Source organism: Vanessa atalanta, chromosome 28 (genome assembly GCF_905147765.1).
Source record: "Vanessa atalanta chromosome 28, ilVanAtal1.2, whole genome shotgun sequence".
Classification (NCBI taxonomy): domain Eukaryota; kingdom Metazoa; phylum Arthropoda; class Insecta; order Lepidoptera; family Nymphalidae; genus Vanessa; species Vanessa atalanta.
Window position 1 is genome coordinate 2,725,952 of NC_061898.1, and position 20,310 is coordinate 2,746,261.

At 35.4% G+C, this 20,310-nt stretch overlaps 1 protein-coding gene across 1 annotated transcript; it reads left to right on the forward strand.

Moving 5' to 3' along the window:
• The first annotated feature begins 18,676 nt into the window (after positions 1-18,676).
• On the forward strand, positions 18,677-19,567 carry LOC125074523. Its single transcript, XM_047685852.1, has one exon. It carries the CDS (start codon positions 18,677-18,679, stop codon positions 19,565-19,567), a length of 891 nt encoding a protein of 296 aa, XP_047541808.1.
• The last annotated feature ends 743 nt before the right edge of the window (positions 19,568-20,310 follow it).

Sequence of the window (20,310 nt, forward strand, 5' to 3'; positions counted from 1 at the left end):
ATACCATATAAAATTATAAATTAGTCAAACATTGTAATCGGTGCCATTTATATTAAAAAAAAAATAACCTTAAAAAATATCAACACAGTGTTGCCGTCACATTAAATATTAAAAAGATTTAACATTCGTCTAATGTTAATCAATTGATCATAAAAAATCTAGTCGGCCATGAAAAAAGATATACTTTTAATGGATTGACTCGAAATTTTAAATTATTTGTTTTAATTATTTTAAAGAGTTTTTTGTATTTGCATTATTACAATGATAATATAAGAGAACTATAATATTTTTTTTCAATATATAGCAATAAAAAGGAAGTCATACCTATTTGTTCGCAACTTTATCATGCATCATTCATAAATATATAACATATATTATGCCATATCATATAATTCTATAGAGAAATAAAAAATATATATTTATATTAAATTTATTAGTTTAAATTGCATGAGAAGCTGTCGTTATTTTTGCGCCTAGTGCCTACATAACGCTGTTGTCACATCAACTTTTCGTACGCGATATTTGCTTGATACATTTACTCTCGATCATTTTAATTTTACCGGTCTCTAACTGTTATTTGATGATTTTGTTCACGTTGACGGTGGCATTAGTGTCAACAGTCTCCTAAACAATGCTTAACTGATGAATTTAGCTTCTCTGGATCAGGGCGAGGAAGAAAATGAAGAAGAACACTAATTTACATGGATTGAGGTAAGGAAATCTTGCTGCCCTACGCTTGTACGGCCTCAGAACGGAGGATTTCTTCGCAGTAAACAACACTATCGAAAATTCATTGTACAACGATATACTGAAGTCGCTCACTCAACAGAAAATTACGAACTTATTTTCAAAACAACCATTTGTAAATAATTGTACAAGTGTTTAAAATAATAAATCGTGAATTTTGATAAATCTCTTGTTTACTTTATTTTTTCTTTCCTCCTTTTCGGTTGAACTCTTGGTCATTTGAGGTTTTTTGTAATCCTTGGATTTATTAGCGTCAAATTATCTATAATTGACTGTATGATGAATCAACAAGGTCAAGATTATACAAAATTTAAATAATAATTAAATATAATTTCTCAACTGCTTGCCAATGTGTCCATATGTTTAAGGGTACGCTAGCGCAGCGCAGATACAATAGTGGAAAAAAATATGTTACAATGTCAAATGTCGACTGACAAGTTGACAACTAAGAAATAAAATTGAAAATACAAAAGAACAAGACAAATTGATAATTTCTTAGACGTTATACAGAAATAAAAGTTAAGTTTTAGTTTAAAGCATTATTTATTAATAAATTCAGTGAAATGGCAAAAACGTGACATATTACTAAAAATAAAAACTGAAAATTAAACCTAAGTGATTTCTCTCTGAGTTTTTGTGATCACCTGTATTATTTACAATAACAAATTGACATACAATTACGACTTATTCTAGATTTCAGTTTGCACCAACATAATGCGAAACGGATTACGGAATATCTGTAAAACTGTGAAATTGGAAATATGAGTTCAAATCATTTAATTATAATTAGGGCAACTCGTAAATTATTTAAAAACTAATAATTGAAATAATATGATTCGCATTATCAAGCATTGTCTGACTTAAAATGCAAACGTAAATGAAGTTAAAACATTGCTTATGTAGCTGAAATTTCTAAGTTGGTAGTTTCTCATAGTGTCTTAGTTATGGAACTGTTACTCGATATTGACCAATTTTACTGGAGCAAGAAAGTATATTGAAATATTCTATTTACAAAAGTTCATTGATTCTTGATGATGATTTAAAAATGGAATTTACTAGCCATTTCTACAATTTTTTTATTTTTAATTAATTGCATTTCATTTTAGATATATTTATACTATGAGAAATAAAATAAGGTAAGGTAAGATAATATTTGATATTTTTATGACTATTATTTATCCTAACATAACCTCTATATCTGTCAAGCTGTATTGTTCATTCAATATGAAAGACAGATCCATAGAATCAAACAAATTCACAGATAAATTATACATCAAAGCTATTATGCTGCAAATGCAAACTATCAACTAAATGAAGTATCATGCACTTTGTTTAGATATTTATTAATTTTCATGTATACAACAGTTTTTAAATCGGTTAATTAATGTTTAAATAAAGTGTTTAATAAAGTGTTTAACATTGAAAAATAGTTAAATATAAAATCATAACTATTCATAAAATATAACACTTAAGTAACATTAATCTTTAACTGAAATTCAATTCTTACAGAGTTTACCGAAGTTAATATTTTAAGTAAATGGATTAACAAGATATTGTTGATGTTCCCGCTGATAAAATTAAAAATCAAAGAATGTAAAAATAAACTCATTTATCATAACAGCTATGATAATCTTGCACCAACAATTTTTTCAGTACTTGAAGGGTGTTGAAACTCAACTGGTATAAAATCAATCTTTGCTCTGATAGGTAAGTTTGGATAAGGTCAGTACCTTATCCAAACCTACCTATCAGAGCAAAGATAATGACAGAGGTAGTATTTAACTGATAAATGGGAGTAAATCCTATTGCTCTCAAATTGGTCACAACAGGATCTTCAGGCTTTTCCCCTGGTTTTATGACCTTAAAAACTTAAGAATTTTCAATGTTTTTAAAAAAGATGTGTAGATTTTGAATGTCATTTAAGGATCCTTTTAACATTAATTTGTCATAATGTATGCATAATTCATAATCATCACGTACTATTTATAATACTAATATCTGATTTATTCTTTTGTTTTTTAAGTGTCTTTCAATACATGAACGCATACAATCACATTCCATCCAAGTTTTATCCTTAACCTTAAACTATGGATGTTTTATTTTTGTTAAACTACTATGAATGTGTGGCCTCACAGACTGCTATCTTTATGGGCTGGTTTCTATCTTGTTTTGTCGTTTAAATCCCTTAGAAGATTTACTAAATGTAAGTAAAATATGTAATTTTAATGAAAACGTTATTTATTTTAAATTAAATTTAACGATGTAACAATCAAAGGTACTTTTCAGACTTTTTAGCTTGAGATCACTATAGGTATATTACCACAGGAAATTACTTTTTTGGTTAGTTTAATTTCTTTCACAATAAAATATAAGAAACAAAGACCATAAAAAACTTAACATAATTTTCTTAAAAATAAATTTAAAATTTCGACAAGGGCCCAACTTGGTCGTATTTATTGGCAGTCTTTGTATAACGCCTTAGAGCATTGTAGGTACATTGACTGATTTTTTTTTTTTTATTAAGGACAACTTACAAAACATACACCATTTAGAGTTTAAAAATAAAGGTAATTACATTTTTAGCTTAGTGTTGTTTCAATTAAAAGTTATCACGGCATGGAAAAGGACAGTTTTATCTATTAACCTAACACAACTTTTTTCTACTATTGTTAGCGTTTAGTTATTTGAACGATAACCGGCGGCGAGCTGTCAATGGTTTTTTTTGACGTATAAAAACGTCATTCGATCGGAGGCGTCAGCGAATGAGAGTGTGTCCCGTGTAAATTGTGTCTGTGACATTTTTAAAATAAAAACTGTTTAATACATTTGATTGTGTTTTCTTACAATTCATTTGGAAAGTTCGGATCCACTCATTAAATATCTGTTCCTTGCAACATCAGAAGTGGTAAGAACGTTCGAGGATACTCACAGGTATGTTTTCTTATTTTATGTACTTATCTATCTGGAGATATTTATGTTCAGCGGTCAGCACTGTGGCGGCCGCGATCTTTATTGTAATAATGTACCTAACTATCCACCTCGACCAATAATATATATTAATTGGAATAAAAGCAAAGTTGTGGGGATGGGTAGGTTAAAAGGTAATATCTCCTTCAATGCATTCTCTGGCCTGGTACAAATAAAGAGGCTATAATTAAGTGGTTCCCTACCTGAGAATATTTCATCATCAAAATATCTATTGTTGTCATAATTAAACGCCTACTACAATTTAAAATTAATTATAATGTTAGTATAAACTTATCCATAAAACTACTGTAAAGTTCATACACAGTTTTCTAGATTCACGTCAAGACTATGTGAATTTAATTAAAAAGCTAGTATAGATTAATGTATATTTAAATTATTTTTGTTTGTAAATACATATCTTGATAAAATGGAAAGCATGCAAACTGTTACAAATATATCGTCGTAATTGTAATGTAAACAATGTGTTTAAGTAACAGTTTCAACTCAGTCGCGCGTTCTTTTTAATTATCTACCCTCCAAAATTGTGACAATATATAAGTAGGATTATATATATATATATGTGTGTGCGTATGTATGTGTGTGTATATATATGAACATTTTAAGTTTTTACGTGGTACAATACTTCCTTACGTAACTTTTTACCGTATACATATACATCAATATTTACATACATAAATGCTTATTCTCATGTTCGTAATAATTCGTACATGTCTTACCGAAGTTGCTTACTACTACATACGTGTACGAATTACCTATGCAATCGCAATGAACGATTATGTCTCATTTAAGTAATTATGTCTACTTTATTTGGGTAACTTATTTACATAATATTTTTCTATTTCTTCCTATTAATTTTACTTACCACTTTATATCATAATCACTGTAGCCTCCATTGAATAATCACTGACCTGAAAAGAAAGTACCCGTAGGAACAATATGTCGGATAGGTCAACGCATACCCCTCCCATTGAAGAAAATATAATTCCTAGACCAAGCAGGCGTTCCAGAAGTAATGTAAGAGCACAACCAACTACAAGTTATCGTAGACGGTATCGCAAGTTACGATACCCTTACCAGGGTTGTAGTAGTCTCGAGACATCGGATACGTCGGAAAGTGAAGCGCGTGGCTGTTCAAAAGGTCACCGCATAATGTCACGACGCATACACCGTTATAAAAGACCATCAACAATATCAAGTAGCTCGACTTCGAGTAGCAGTTCCAATGACTCATCTATTTCTGACTCGTCTCGCAATGATCGTGAAACAGATTATCCAAGAAAGACACGTGACAAGAAGCGTAAATCGAAAAGTAATGAAAGGAGTCGCAGAACGAATACTAAATTAGGTAGAAAACGAGATCGATCTATATCTGAAAGTATTGATAGTAATCACAGTTATGGTTTTTTCAAAAAATTCGTAAAATTTCTTGATGGAAAAGCTAAAGCGACTCCTTTTGACGGGGCACCAGAATTTAATCCTGATGCCAATACACAAACTGCTGCCGATTGGATTAAAAAGGGTAATGACACCGCAATCATTTACGGATGGAGTGACAAGCAGAAGATCTATCATGCAATACCCAAACTGGCTGGATATGCAAAGTAGTGGTATCAGGGTCAATATGAGTTGGAAACAGTGGCAGCGAAAGATATTAAGAACTTTTCCAGACGACAGAAACTATGCTGATAGACTCTATGAGATGTTAGAACGAAAGAGTAAAAGGGACGAATCTCTTGAAGAATACTTCCACGACAAAGCCCGACTAGTAAAGATGTGTGGTATCAGAGGTAGAAACGCAGTTGATTGCATAGTTAATGGGATATTCGACAACAATATAAGGTTGAATGCACAGGGATCAAATTTCAAGAGGCCATCGCAACTATTAATCTATTTACGCCGAATTTCTAAGAAAATTACCGCCAGTCTCGTTAAACGAGCTGCCTTTCAACGAACATATGTTAAAGATGATGGGCGGGCACGATCAACTTCTGCCTCCAAGCCATCTGGTGATTTACCTCGCAACACATATAAAAGTATACGATGTTACAATTGTAATGAGTTTGGTCACACTGTACATTCATGTTCAAAACCAATTAGGAAATGTGACAAGTGCTCACGCCTGGGACATAATACTTCCGATTGCACAAAACCGAGGCTTCGTCCTCAAGAAATGCCGACGACTACATATGTGTCACAAAGCGCGGACACCAAAAATGTACTCAATATTACTAAGGATGAGAAAGGGAACGGCAAGTATTTTAAAACTATTAAATTAAACGGTGTTACACATACAGCATATATAGACTTTGGTAGCCAATGCACACTTATAAAACGTACAGTAGCAAAACAGTTGAATTTAGAGTTAGATATGATACAGCTTCCGGTTATAAAAGGTTTCGGCTTAGGCAGCGTAGTACCATCCGGTGGGGTCACGGTAACAATAGTAGTGGATGCTGTGAAGGCTGACGTGAAGACATATGTAATAGACGATGAATTCATGAATACAAATGTTCTAATAGGTCAATCCTTAACCGAATTGCCATATGTGACCGTCTACAAGACTAGTACGCAACTAACACTGTATTGTGACGACACAAATGTAAGCAGATTAGGAGTAAAAGTAACTACAGACGTTACGTTTAATGGTCTGAGAGCAATGTCGGTGTATATAGACGACTCGGAATTTATCGGTCCCCTTTTCATTCCCGGGAATATTTGCATGAAACCAGGTGCAGAATACTGCTTAATTCAGGGTATATATCAGTTTCATGAAGGGAGAGGAAGCGTATTCGCCCTAAATTTTTCGACTACGCCCATTACAGTAAAGGGCGGTAACCTCTTATCCCGAGCCATTTTACTACCAAATAATGAAGATTTTAAATCAAAAGTAGATGCTGAGGTAAATGGAATTTCAAATGAAGATCTAAATGTTCCTTTACAAAATGAGCCCATGGAGAGCAAGGCGCCTATTACTCTAGAAATGATAAATATAGGACCAAATGTAGATGCAGCGCAGAGGGATAAACTAGTAGAGCTTTTGAACAGGTATAGGAATTGCTTTGCGTTTAATATGAGAGAACTCGGATTGACTAATATCACAGACATGACGATACGCTTAAATGACGACGTTCCGGTAACATACAAGCCGTATAGACTTCCTTTCAGTGAGAGAGCCGTTGTCAGATCAATGATTGGAGATTTAATGGCTAATGGGATTGTAAGGGAATCCAACTCACCCTATGCAAGCCCAATTGTATTGGTTCGTAAGAAAAACGGCGAGTATAGGCTGTGTGTTGACTACAGAGCTCTCAATAAAAAGACCGTCAAGGACAGTTATCCCATGCCAGCCATCGATGATCAGCTCGATAGGTAAGTGGCAAATCCCTGTTTACTAGTTTAGATTTAGCTTCAGGTTATTACCAATTCCCTGTTGCTGAATCATCACGACATCTCACTGCTTTCGTAACTCCGGATGGGCATTACGAGTACACAAAAATGCCCTTTGGTCTGGTTAATGCCCCAGCTGTATTCCAAAACATGATTAATAAAGCCCTAGGTAATAAGCGGTTCGACTTAGCTATTCCATACTTAGATGATCTATTGACTACCGGTAGCACCTTTTCAGAAGCTTTTGGAAAATTAGAGGAAATTCTAAAATTATTATCACAAGCTAATCTTACATTGAATCTAAAAAAGTGCTCCTTCTTCCAGTCGGAAATAGATTACCTAGGCTACGAAATCTCTGTATCAGGTCTTAGACCAGGTGGTAAAAAGGTCGAAGCTGTAGCAGAATTTCCGACCCCAACAAGTGTGCATCAAGTACGACAATTTGTTGGCCTTGCCAGTTTCTTTCGCCGATTTGTTTATAACTTTGCAACCCTAGCAAGACCACTCACGAAATTAACAAAGGCTGATACACTATGGCAATGGGGCCCCGAGCAGGAAGCAGCTTTTATGGAAATCAAATCTAAATTGACATCCAGACCCGTTCTCGCGTTATATAACCCGGAATATGACACGGAAGTACATTGTGACGCAAGTAAAGTTGGTGTCGGCGGCGTTCTATTACAGCGGTCGGATCAAAATTCTGCTTTGCGCCCTGTAGCGTACTTTAGCCGGCAAACGACTCGAGAAGAGGCAATGTGGCATTCTCACGAACTAGAGACCATGGCGGTTGTAATGTCACTTAAGAAGTTTCGGGTATATTTAATAGAGATTCGGTTTAAGGTGGTCACTGACTGCAATGCGCTACGAACTACCCTTACAAAACGGGATTTGTTGCCAAAAGTTACTAGATGGTGGCTAATGTTACAAGAGTATGATTTCGTGATAGAATACAAACCCGGGCATAACATGCAGCACGTAGATGCATTGAGTCGGAATCCAGTAACCCCAGCAGATGACGCCGAAGAGTTAGAGGTTTCACAAATATCCACTGAGGATTGGCTCCACACTGTACAAATGACCGATCCCCACTTGAAACATATAAAGGATATTCTTGACACTAAAGAGTGTGATTTTAAAGATATCCGAAACAATTATGTTTTGCGTAACGGTAGAATATATCAAAAAGTCGGGCGTGGTTTAAAGTGGGTAGTACCAAATGGGGCTCGTTGGCGTATTTGTCAGTTAAACCATGATGAGGCAGGGCATTTTGGTTTCGATAAAACTCTGGAGAAGATAGGCTCGGACTATTGGTTTCCCAAAATGAAAAGGTTTATTAAAAGTAGTTTGTAGCTGCGCTTATAATAAAGAGGTGACAGGTAAAAAGACCGGGTTCTTAAATCCAATACCCAAGACTCCTTGTATCTTCCATACTATACATATAGACCATCTAGGCCTATTTATAAAAAGTAAACGCGGAAATACATACATTTTAGCTGCCGTAGACGGGTTTAGCAAATATATATTTATTAGGGCTGTCCGGAACACAAAATCTAAAACATCAATAAAGATTCTTGAGGAAATCTTCGCTAATTTTGGTTGTCCGAATGTACTTATATCTGATCAAGGCACAAGCTTTACTTCACGGGAATTTAAAGATTTTATGACATCTAGGGGTATAAAACATGTCCTTAACGCTGTAGCGACTCCACGGGCAAACGGACAAGTTGAGCGCTATAATCGATCCATTCTAAACTCCTTGGCCGCTATGAACCACGGACTTCATGAAAGGGATTGGGACATTAATATTCATAAATTACAATGGAGTTTTAATAATACTTTAAATAAAGGTATCGGGAAATCTCCAGCTGAAGTAGTTTTTGGTAAACGGACAAATAATCCTGCTGAAAATATTTTAAAGGGGGTTTTAGAGGATGTACATGAGTTGGAAACCGGAGAAAATAGGGAAAAAGTCAGAGAAAAGGTAGCGGAAAATATAATAGAAAATCAAAAGAAAATGAAAATGACATTTGATAAAACTAGGGCACCTACAAAACTCTTTAAATATGCTGACTTAGTTATGATCCCTAACTACAATCCGGAAAAGGGTAAAAGTAAGAAATTGGCACTAAAGTTTAAAGGCCCTTTTATAGTAACAACTGTTTTAGATAATGATAGATACGAAATTTCTAGTATCGAAGGTCATACTGGCAAAAAGTACAAAAATATATATCCTGCTGATCAATTAAAGCCGTGGGTAACTTTCCAAGTTTCTCCTTCAATAAGCGGGAGTAATGACAGTAGTGGCGAGACTAACAGTGATTAGATTAACTTATCCTATAATATCCTTTCCTTACCATTTACAGTTTAGGTCTGATGTCTGAATCGATCAGGGCAAGCGAATAAAAAGAGACAATCCTATGAAATGACGAGTAAAATCAAATAGCAGGCCGTGTCCCGATGGCGGCAAACGGTAGCTTCATTATGTGACGTATAAGCAGGCCGTGTTCCGATGGTGACAAACGGTAGCTTCGTTATGTGACGTATGAGCAGGCCGTGTTCCGATGGTGACAAACGGTAGCTTACCTCGACTATGTGTTGTTAATGAGCAGGCCGTGTCCCGAGGGCGGCAAACGGTAGTTCAAGTCCAATAAGCTTAATACAATGTACGTCCAAATAAGAATGAAGTAATAGCTAATTTACTAGTGTAGTGATTAACCAGTGAAGTGTGCTATTAGTGTTTCTGACATTAACGGAATAACTATTGGTTAATTAAGTAATTGTATCATCTTAAATGTTTCTTAATGTTTGATCAAAACTTGAAATTATCAACCCACCTATTATGATTGTTATTTGAATAAATGTGTAAGCGTAACCATTTGATAAACTTAGAAATTAGCTATATTCTATGATTATCATTTAAATAAATGTGTAAAAACTTAACTGCGGTGTACTAGGTATTTACTGTAATATTTACTTTTGATTTTTATTTTACTTTTCGTTCTATGGAACTTCTACATAAATTTATTTAATTAAATCCCTTATCTTAAAACTTATTATATAATATATACATGTACTCTAAAATTTGTCGTATGTGGTCATACTCTAATTCGAATGGCCGAGCATTATTTGGGAATGGGGACATTCCAATAGCAGAATGGCCGTCTGTTAGCGTTTAGTTATTTGAACGATAACCGGCGGCGAGCTGTCAATGGTTTTTTTTGACGTATAAAAACGTCATTCGATCGGAGGCGTCAGCGAATGAGAGTGTGTCCCGTGTAAATTGTGCCTGTGACATTTTTAAATAAAAATTGTTTAATACATTTGATTGTGTTTTCTTACAATTCATTTGGAAAGTTCGGATCCACTCATTAAATATCTGTCCCTGCGTGTGACTTGCAACACTATATTATATAAAAAGGTGAAAAAAAACTAACAATAATAATACAATACAATAAACGCAAATACAAAAGACAAGACAATTACAAATTACTAAACATATAAAAAATTAAAATAAAAAAAATGTAACTTTTTTATAGGTAATAAAGATTTTATAAACAACAGTGCAACAACAGCCGCACACTGTAATAAAAAACGTAGACGATATAATATTACTGTTTTGCACTACAACAAAACAGGTATTATGTGTTGAATAAAACACACAGCGTTATGATGAAGAAAGCTGTTGTGTGAATCTGCCTTATCTTATAAATCTATGATAAAACTTACCAAATTATCTCTGGTTCTATACCTGTCTCTTTCTCTCACCAGCAGGATTCATCTTCTGTCTCAGGAATGTGATTGACAGCTCATAGAGTCTTCATCTCACCAGCAAGAATATTGCTTTAACGCTGTGTGTTTTATTCAACACATAATACCTGTTTTGTTGTAGTGCAAAACAGTCATATTATGTGATTTCCTAAAACACACAGCGTTATTATGAAGATGTGTTTGTATCTGCTGGTAGTAAACACAAACGCTATGATGAATTTTATTTGAAACTAGAATAAATTATAAAACTTTTCTTTGTGAAAATTTGTTTAATGAGTTGCTAATAATTAAAATATTATGAACAGTCTTACATCTTTTATTTCTATAATCAATACAGTATATCAATACAATATAATCAATACAGTTTATGAATAACACTAACAAAACTAGTTAGTGTTATTCATAAACTGTATTGATTCATAATTTCTTTAAAACAATAGTAAATTAACATTTTGTGTTAATTAATAATTTTAATCAACAATATAAAAGTAACAAACAAAAATAATCAACAATTTCTAGCAAACTTTTCAATTTCAACTCAAAAACAAAAAAAGACAGTATATATATTTATAATGTAACAATAATAAAGGTACAATAAATCAGTCTCATAATCATCTTTGACTAATTTAGCGATAAGAGTAATGTTATGAAAAAGAATAATTGTTAAAAAGTTTTAAAGATTAGTAAAGTTTGTACGTAGTAAATCAACACTACTATTAACTTTATCTTTATTGTTTACTGGCCGACAGTAAAATTTTCTGAAAGTTTCGATACTCTTCCAGTTTCCTCTATTAAGTATCTCCAGCACAGGTCTATTCTCTAACCAGCTTCTTGAGGCAACCGCTGACCTGATACTACCCGGTGGGGCATCAATGTCAACTTCCTTAAAAATACTACGTATCCAGCCTGCAATCATTGTTCTTGAGGCTGGTCTTAATTTTCCTGACAGGGAAACAAATAGACTTGTGATGCTACTGTCCATATTTCTTCTATTTTGAGAAGTAGTAATAAGGCTATTAATGTGCCTAATTGGGCAAACATGAGGATCTGGGTGCTTCCGCAGCAACCAACCTGATTGTCTATGTGTTTGACTGTCAGTTTTTGATCCGAATTTGGGCCATAGGGTAATCTCAAGATTTTTAAAATGAAATTTTCAGGACTGATATCTAGGAGAGTGAGGTCGTGAATTCGACGACCAGAAGCTAGCAAAAGTATTAAAGCTGTCCTTCTAGATGTATCAAATAATGAACCAGTATTAGCGGAATATATTAACCAATCATATAGAATTTTGGTATCCCATATTGGTAATCTTTTTTCTATAGGTTTCGCAAGAGAAATGACCTTTAATACTTGATTTACAAAAAAATTATTTGACATATCTACTCCTGATGCTGCACAGTATGTGGAAACCGCTGATTTATGTAACATTACGGTTATTTGTGCTAGCTTATCTGTTAAATATAAGTTTGCCAAAAACCTTGCAACTTCATGGCCCTGAGGCATTTTTGGGTTGACATTATTTTTATTACACCATAGTAACCATCTCTTAATTGGTGCATTATATGTTATTAAAGTAGATGTCCGCCAACTAATTTTTAGCAACTGCTGTTCTTCTGTGGTCCAGTGTGCGATCTGATCAGACCACCCCCAATTTTCCAGGCCAGAAGAGATAGCTCCTCCACTTGTGGAGGGCAGTTGCTGTAGTCAGATCTATCAAGACCTTCCGCAGGTTCTTTATAGGAATTGGTTCTGCTATTGCTCTCGACTGTAGGTCGGGAAGCCAATAACATTTGGTCCACTCCGTTGCTATTAGGACATACACTCCCTTCGCGCTGTTCAAATGAGCCAGTACTCTCGGTATTAAGTTGGGTGGGGGGAATATCCAGCCGAGTTGGTAGTCCCACTGACGACTGAAGGCGTCGCAAAAAATTGCAGAACCATCTCTGGAATCTAATGTTGCGTACTTTGCTACCACTGCCGACTCTTTTGACGCGAATAAGTCTACGTCTGGGACGCCCCAAATGTTGAATATGGCCTCCGTAGCCTGGGGCATTACATGACACTCTGGTACCCTGCGGCCCCTTGATAGGCGGTCCGCAATTCCGTTTAACCTCCCCGGGAGGTAGGTGGCTGAAAGAGTGATTTGTAACCTCTCTGTGAGTTTTAAAAGTCTGGTTGTCAATTTGAGAAGTGCCAGAGATCTGGTTCCCCCCTCGTTTCTGAGGTATGCAACCAGAGTTCTGTCGTCTGACTGTATCAGAATATGTGCACCTTTTAGAGTCATCCGCTGACTGTTTATGGTTGCGAATACAGCATACAACTCCTTTACGTTGGAGTGCCAACGTTTTTGATGAGGAGCCCATTTTCCTGAAATGTACATGCTGTTTAGTTCTGCTCCCCAGCCTGCATCCGCTGCATCTGAGGTCAGGTAGTGAGTGACACTCTTTTTTATTATTGGCATTGACCGATTCACATTCTCTAGCCACCATTTCAGATCATGCTGAACAAGTAATGGGAGTCTTTTTGTTTCCCTTAATCTGTTTTTTTAGCTGCAGAACTTCGTTCTGGTATACTAACCTGAGAAACCTGCGGTGTGCCTCTGCAATTGGTAAGTGAAAATAGGCCTGATGAATGTCTATTTTCACCAGCCAGTCGTTCAGTTGTAAAAAATCTGCTACATCTATTTGTGCAATGAATTGAAAATGTTTCACTGTCACAAAAGCATTTAGACCTCTGAGATCGAAGACAGGTCTCAGTACCCCGTCCGATTTTTTTACAAGAAACATTCGACAAAGAAAGCCTGGGCTCAAGTGTGGAGGTGTCTCTAATATTTTTTTCTGTTTTAATTGAAGAATCATGTCCGTCATGTCCTTCGTTACTTTGGTAGCAAATTTTTTTAAAATAAGGCTGTCTGGGTACTGTAATGGAGGTTTCTTCGAAAATGGAATTCGACCCCCAGTTAATAATTTCATTATGGAGTTGCTGGCTCCGAGCCGCTGCCACATATGAGCATACTCCTTCAGACAACCTCCCTTGAAGTTTTTGAATTGATAGTCAACTTTGTTTACTATTGCTACTGGTAGCAGGTGTGTTGGTGTGTCTTTTATGGTTTTTACGAAAGGGCTGATTATTTTTAAATTTATAATTTTGTTTCTTTTGAGGCCTATTATTTTTAATATTTGTTTTGAAGGAGCCTTTGTTCTGGTATTGTGATGTACTCAATCTCTTATTATCACTTAGATAAGCAGGTGTATTAAGCCACACCTGAGAGCCACCTAAGGAAGCTATAACAGGTTGCAAAGCTTCCCGGCTAAAAAGATACTCCTGACTTGGAGGCACATTCCTTAGGGTACTACGTAAATTAGGGTTAGCTATTTCTTTTAAAATGCGGTCCCTTCTCACCTCAATGCATTCTGCCCTTTTACCACAGATAATTTGCATTGCTGTTTCGGAATTTTTGTAAGACGGTGAACCCGGGTCAAATATATTAGAAATTTTATCAAATAACGAGTTAGAATTAATATTATTAGGATTCATAGCTGCCCAATCTATTAAATCCTGTAACCCTAACTTTAATAACTGTCTCTGCTGTAAAATATTATTTGACACACCTGCTAATAACTGTTCGGTGGATGCAAGATATTCTTTATTTTTATCAAAATGACATAATTCTTCATTAAGTTTTAAACCCATAAAACCGGGAATAGCAATACAAGATTGTAAAGATTTCTTATATCGAATGCCTTTCCAAGCAGGTGTGTCAGATTTTTGAAGAATACATAACTCTTGTAAAAGATCTTTGTCTGCTGGAGGAATTATTGTTCGTTCGTCAAACTCGGTTCCTAAGTTACCCAAAGATAGTTTACTTGAAGTTAGTGGATTTGTCAAGAATTGATATGTTGATGGCTCGTTATGATTTTGTTCACAATTAATTTGATCGTTATTAGCTAAATGTGGTAAATGTGATAAGTATTGAGACATGTACCCAACTTGTTGAATGAGTGTATCTATTCGCGGGTCCGAACATGTCTGAACACGTTTATACTTACTTTTCTTTCGTCTTTTGTTGGGCGGAGGTGAAGCTGTGCCTTCTTCATCCTCCGAGGATGAAGAAGGTCAGCACAGAAGTTGAAGTATTATTACTTATATTGTTCGAATGCCGATCTTCATCCGAAGCATCAGCAACAGAACTTGGTTCACCTCCGAAACTTACCGGATTGATTTCTTCCGGATCCATTTATAAACACTATTTAAACTATGTGTAAACAAATACGTATACGTATTTGACGCTGTGTGAAAATTTTACACAAATTCTAACTGTATTTAAACACTTTTTTACAATTTCTTAAACTCTGAAAAATTTTGCGATGTTTAAGCGGCAAAATTCACAAACGCTATGAGCTGTCAATCACATTCCTGAGACAGAAGATGAATCCTGCTGGTGAGAGAAAGAGACAGGTATAGAACCAGTGATAATTTGGTAAGTTTTATCATAGATTTATAAGATAAGGCAGATTCACACAACAGCTTTCTTCATCATAACGCTGTGTGTTTTAGGAAATCACATAATATATAATATAAACGTGATAGATATTGAAGAACATAGTGATCTTTATTTTATTTTATTATTTCTACTTTGTAGTTTATACTGGGTGATTTAAAGCTTGCTACAATCCTACTTTTAAATTTTGGCAGACTGTCTGAAAAAACTTTATACTGTCTAGGTAGCCTACTTATGATAGCATTCTGTCCCAAATTCGTTTTTGAACGTGGAATCGAAAAAGGAGCGTATTTATTTGCACGAGAAACCTTGAGGGTGTATTCATATTAATTTTTTCTACGAGATTGGGACAGTCTAATGTACCGTTGACTATTTTATGACGAAAAATCTGATCCAACAAATGTCTCCGATCGAATAAGCTATTTAGCTTAAAGTATTCTAACCGACTATGATATGTCGGCAACTGTTTTACCTTATTGCATTGATATTCAATGTGCCATAGGAAACGCTTTTGAACCCTCTCGATACGTTTAATGTGTACTTCATAGTGTGGAGACCAGACCTGAGCACAATATTCTAGACCAGATCTAACTAAGGAAGAATAAAGGCCAATCTTGGTCTATGGTTTCTTAAAATCTTTACTATTTCTTATTAAAAAACTGCATCCTATACAAGTGTGGGTCGTCTTTCGTTTTATCTTTAGTTATGCATACTTTACACATCTTACGTTTAGGAACTATATTTTTTTTTTCACTTGGTGGCTCTTGGAATGGCATATCAGGGCCCAAAACTCATTTCAGTGTCATAACTAATTAATTTGGTAAATGAGGGTTTAAAATATATGTGGAACCACCTGGGATCATGCTAATTTCTTCAGAAATTTACCTCTTTCTAGTCCTTTGTCTTGGTGTTGATTGAATAAAGTGTAGGCATTAATTCCACACAAGTTCAGAACTCTGTAGAAAATTACCACAGGCTACCTTCTAGATTGGCTCGAGTAAATTGAACATTTTTTGTCTGTTTCATCTACCCCCTCCATCTTTGGTGGAATTATAGAATAATATCATTTCGGATTTCTTTGTATATTCATCGATAGTATTATCATGATGCATAATGACGATATCAGGAGCACAGCGTTAATTTTATTTGGCACATGAGAACATTATTTGGTTTTACGAAAGACAAGACGTCTTTCGTAAAACCGAATAAAGTTGAATCAATCTCTAGACTTTCTACCTAAAATAGATTCGGTATTTCTCTTTTATTTTTTTTCAAAGTCCCAACATACTTTAGGTTACCCTTAGACGGGTCATCTAGAAGTTCAATGGACGAAATCCAGTTGTTTGCTGTCACGTTACGCATTGAGTGGGAACAAGAATTTTGTTCTCGTCAGCTGATAGATCGCCGCCATCGCTACCTTTTCTCAATATAAATAACCATTATAAAAGTAAATGGTCTTCGCATCACCCAAGGCACGAATTAGTATGCCATATTTACCGGGCGTTTGGGGAATGTATGAAATCTTGTGCCAGTTTGGGTAAAAAGGTCAGTTATCATCGCTGATAGTATTAGTGACTACCCTGATGTACTACTTTTGAACAAAGGAGATTTATACGCGGAGTTAAATTTATTGAAAGTGCACACCGCATGTCATGCTGAGGATCCAGTCTATTTCTGTGCTTGGTTTTTAAAACAGCAAGGCACGAAAATCCTGCTTCATACAGAAATGTAGTTGGAAATGGCAGCAGAGCCTTTTCAGCTTCATTGCTGAGAATAAACTTCCCAATTAATTCTGCTTAAAGCTTTGTGAGACTCATTGTGGCAAATATTTCTTTTAAAGCTCTATCACCCTGCAATTCAAGCAATTCTTGTAATCCAGCTTTATGATTTTAAACCGCCGTTAAAAGGAATTCAACTTCAAAAGGATTTCTTATCCAACTGTATTACTCGATATGGACATTTTGTGGAATATATCTTGCCATTTCATTTTCAAGATGCCTCAAATATTCTAAAAAGATAGGCATGGTCTCTAGAAAAATATTGTTGTCATTAAGATCTTCTAAAAACATTCAAAACCCTTTTACAAATCTCAGACTAGTTTATATGCCTAGTCTAATTATAAAAATTACAAAATAAAAATGAAAATTAATAATGGTTTAGTTTTCACCAGAATCAGTTTCTTTGTCCATATAACATTGATTGATATTTATGATATTTTTCATACATAACTTACATTGCGTTTTTGATTGCCGTCTTTTTTTATCTGGACATATTTGACAGGTTAATGCAGAGTGCATTAACTACCAGAACTACCTGATTCTCTATCAGCAGCATTTCCAAATGCTCTCTTATGTTTCTTTTTAGTTTTCTTGGAAGGCCTACCATCGTTGATCTTCTCTGAACGTATTAATTTATCAATTCAGTGCCTAATACCCGAAAATACATTTTCATAGAGTTACATTATTCGCCTTTCCGTAGAGTTACATTATTTGTCCTCAATATCACCATACTACGTATTTATTCCAGCAATATGCAGAAAGCGAAAGAAGAGTGTCAATGGCCATCTATTATTCTTCCTTCATCAACACCCCCCTTTGTTTTATTGTAAAAAGCAACGATGCTGGGTTTGCTTATCATTTGTATTTTCATCAATTTCTGCAGCACAATGAAGTGATGAAATAAGAACTACAAATCTTTTCTTTTTAGGCACGTAAAATACCGAGTGTAGCTGACTTGAATATTCTGATCGCTTTTTATCTATAAAGCAAGGAGGTATTTCTTTCTTGTATTTTACGCATCACAACAGAAATCTGATTGATTGAAGAAGTCGTACGGGCCGTTGCGTGCGGCGGTCGTTGAATTGTTTAACATATTTATGCAAGTGTTATATGTATATGCAGTGATAAAATAAAACTTCAAACTTAATTTATTATTATTTATTTCACCGTATTTCACTAGCGAAACAATAAGTGCAAAAATTTACAAAATTAAATTTAAGTGATCTAATATAATAACTTTAAAACGGTAAAAAAGTGTAAAAAAAAAAAAAAAATTACCTTATATTCCAAAATAGATTACATCTCTGATTCATACATACTGCATAACAATTTAATATATACGTATAAACACGATATAAAATACAACTATTCGTAGTATTTGGTTATTTACACGTGCATAACCATAACGAAAATGGCAAATAAATGCAGTAGCTGCGGAAAGTTTTTAGCTGCGGCCGATAGTGTGAAATGTGTACGGTGCTCCTGTTTATTCCACCGAGCTTGTGTAATGAACTCCAGCCCAGATGCAAGGGTACCAAAGTGGATTTGTAAGGGCTGTAAGCCGAAGCCGTGTTCTCCTGCTTTAGTCACCGACACAGCTTCCACGCAAGGGGAACTTGTAACACACACCGAACTTCCCCCATCTCTGTCAGGAATTGAAGATCCACTTATCGTGAGCTCACTTTTAGACCAAATGAAGCTCCTTCGGGTTGAATTGGCCGCAGTGACGCATGAGGTGTCTTCGTTTAGGCAGGAGCTCGCGTTATTAAAAGGTACGTTAAGCGAAGTAGGTAAAAGGGTCGACAGCGTAGAAGCACGATTGACTCAACTTGAGAATAAAGCACCGTGCACCATTTCAGAGAGCCATTTACTGGAAGATTTTGCCAAGTTGAAGTCGGATCTTAATGAGCGCGAACAGTCGTGTCTATTAAACGACATCGAGATTACAGGTATCACAGAACGGAATGAGGAAAATCTGCATCATGTCACAGGCCTTATTGCAAGTAAAATCGGAGTCACCTTGGACGAGCGCGACGTTGTTTACGTTGAACGCTCAGGACCGCGGCCGGCTTATAATGAAACCGGTGAACGATCTCGCCCGCGCCCTATCGTAGTGCGACTAGCGCGCCGCTCGATTCGCGATCAACTACTGCGAGCGGCGCGCGTGCGACGCGGGGTTGATACAACGGGCCTTGAAATAGACAAGGAACCCAAGCGGTTTTATATAAATGAGCGTCTGACAAAAACAAACCGTGTCTTGTTCTATCATGCACGAGAGGAAGGCCGTCGCAATGGGTGGCGTTATATTTGGATCCGCGAGGGGCGAATATATGCGCAGCGGAGTAAAGATACTGCGGCTCAAAGGATAAAAACACAAAATGATATTTCTAAGGTATAATAGGTAGGAAGATTTATTTTATAGTTTGTTTTTTAAAATTATATTCTATTAATGTTAGTTGGATTATTTTTTACTTAAGGTCTTAAAAATAAGTTCTCGCAGCAGTGTAATATACAACAACCAGACATTATACATACTGAGCCCATATAACTATAAAATACAAGGAGGTATTGTTTACATTGTGTGTTACTTGGTATTATTAATTGAATATTTTAAAATCATTAATTTATTTTTACTATTTCAACAGGTAACATTAGTTAGCAATTTTATTTATAAATGATTAGACTGCGCAATTTAAAAGTTGGTTTCCTGAATCCGTGTTCTCTAGGAACTAATCATGAGGAATTCATAGTCGCAGTAGAAAGGCATAATGTGGACGTTCTGGGCCTAAATGAGACTTGGCTGAAGGCTGGAGAAGATGGCCGTGCTCCTATTATACCGGGTTACAAATTACAGCATATACATACGCGCACGCGGTGGCGGCGTAGGATTTTATGTCAGAAAAGGCCTGAATGTTCGCACCCTCAGTCACCCTCCCTCCCCTTGCGTTGAGCAAATGTGGATATGCTATAAAAGTCGAGGTAAAAACTTAGTAATAGGAACGGCATATAGGCCACCATGGTTAAGGGTACAAACATTTTTTGATGCTTTGTACGAGACTTTATCCTTGTTTACGTGGCGGGATCAGCTCATCATCATTGGAGATTTTAATATTAATTATTTTGATAAAAATAACAAAAACA

Bases quoted from the DNA above. Each gene is read 5' to 3' on its own strand.
- LOC125074523 (XM_047685852.1), top strand. From the start codon at position 18,677: ATGAACTCCAGCCCAGATGCAAGGGTACCAAAGTGGATTTGTAAGGGC.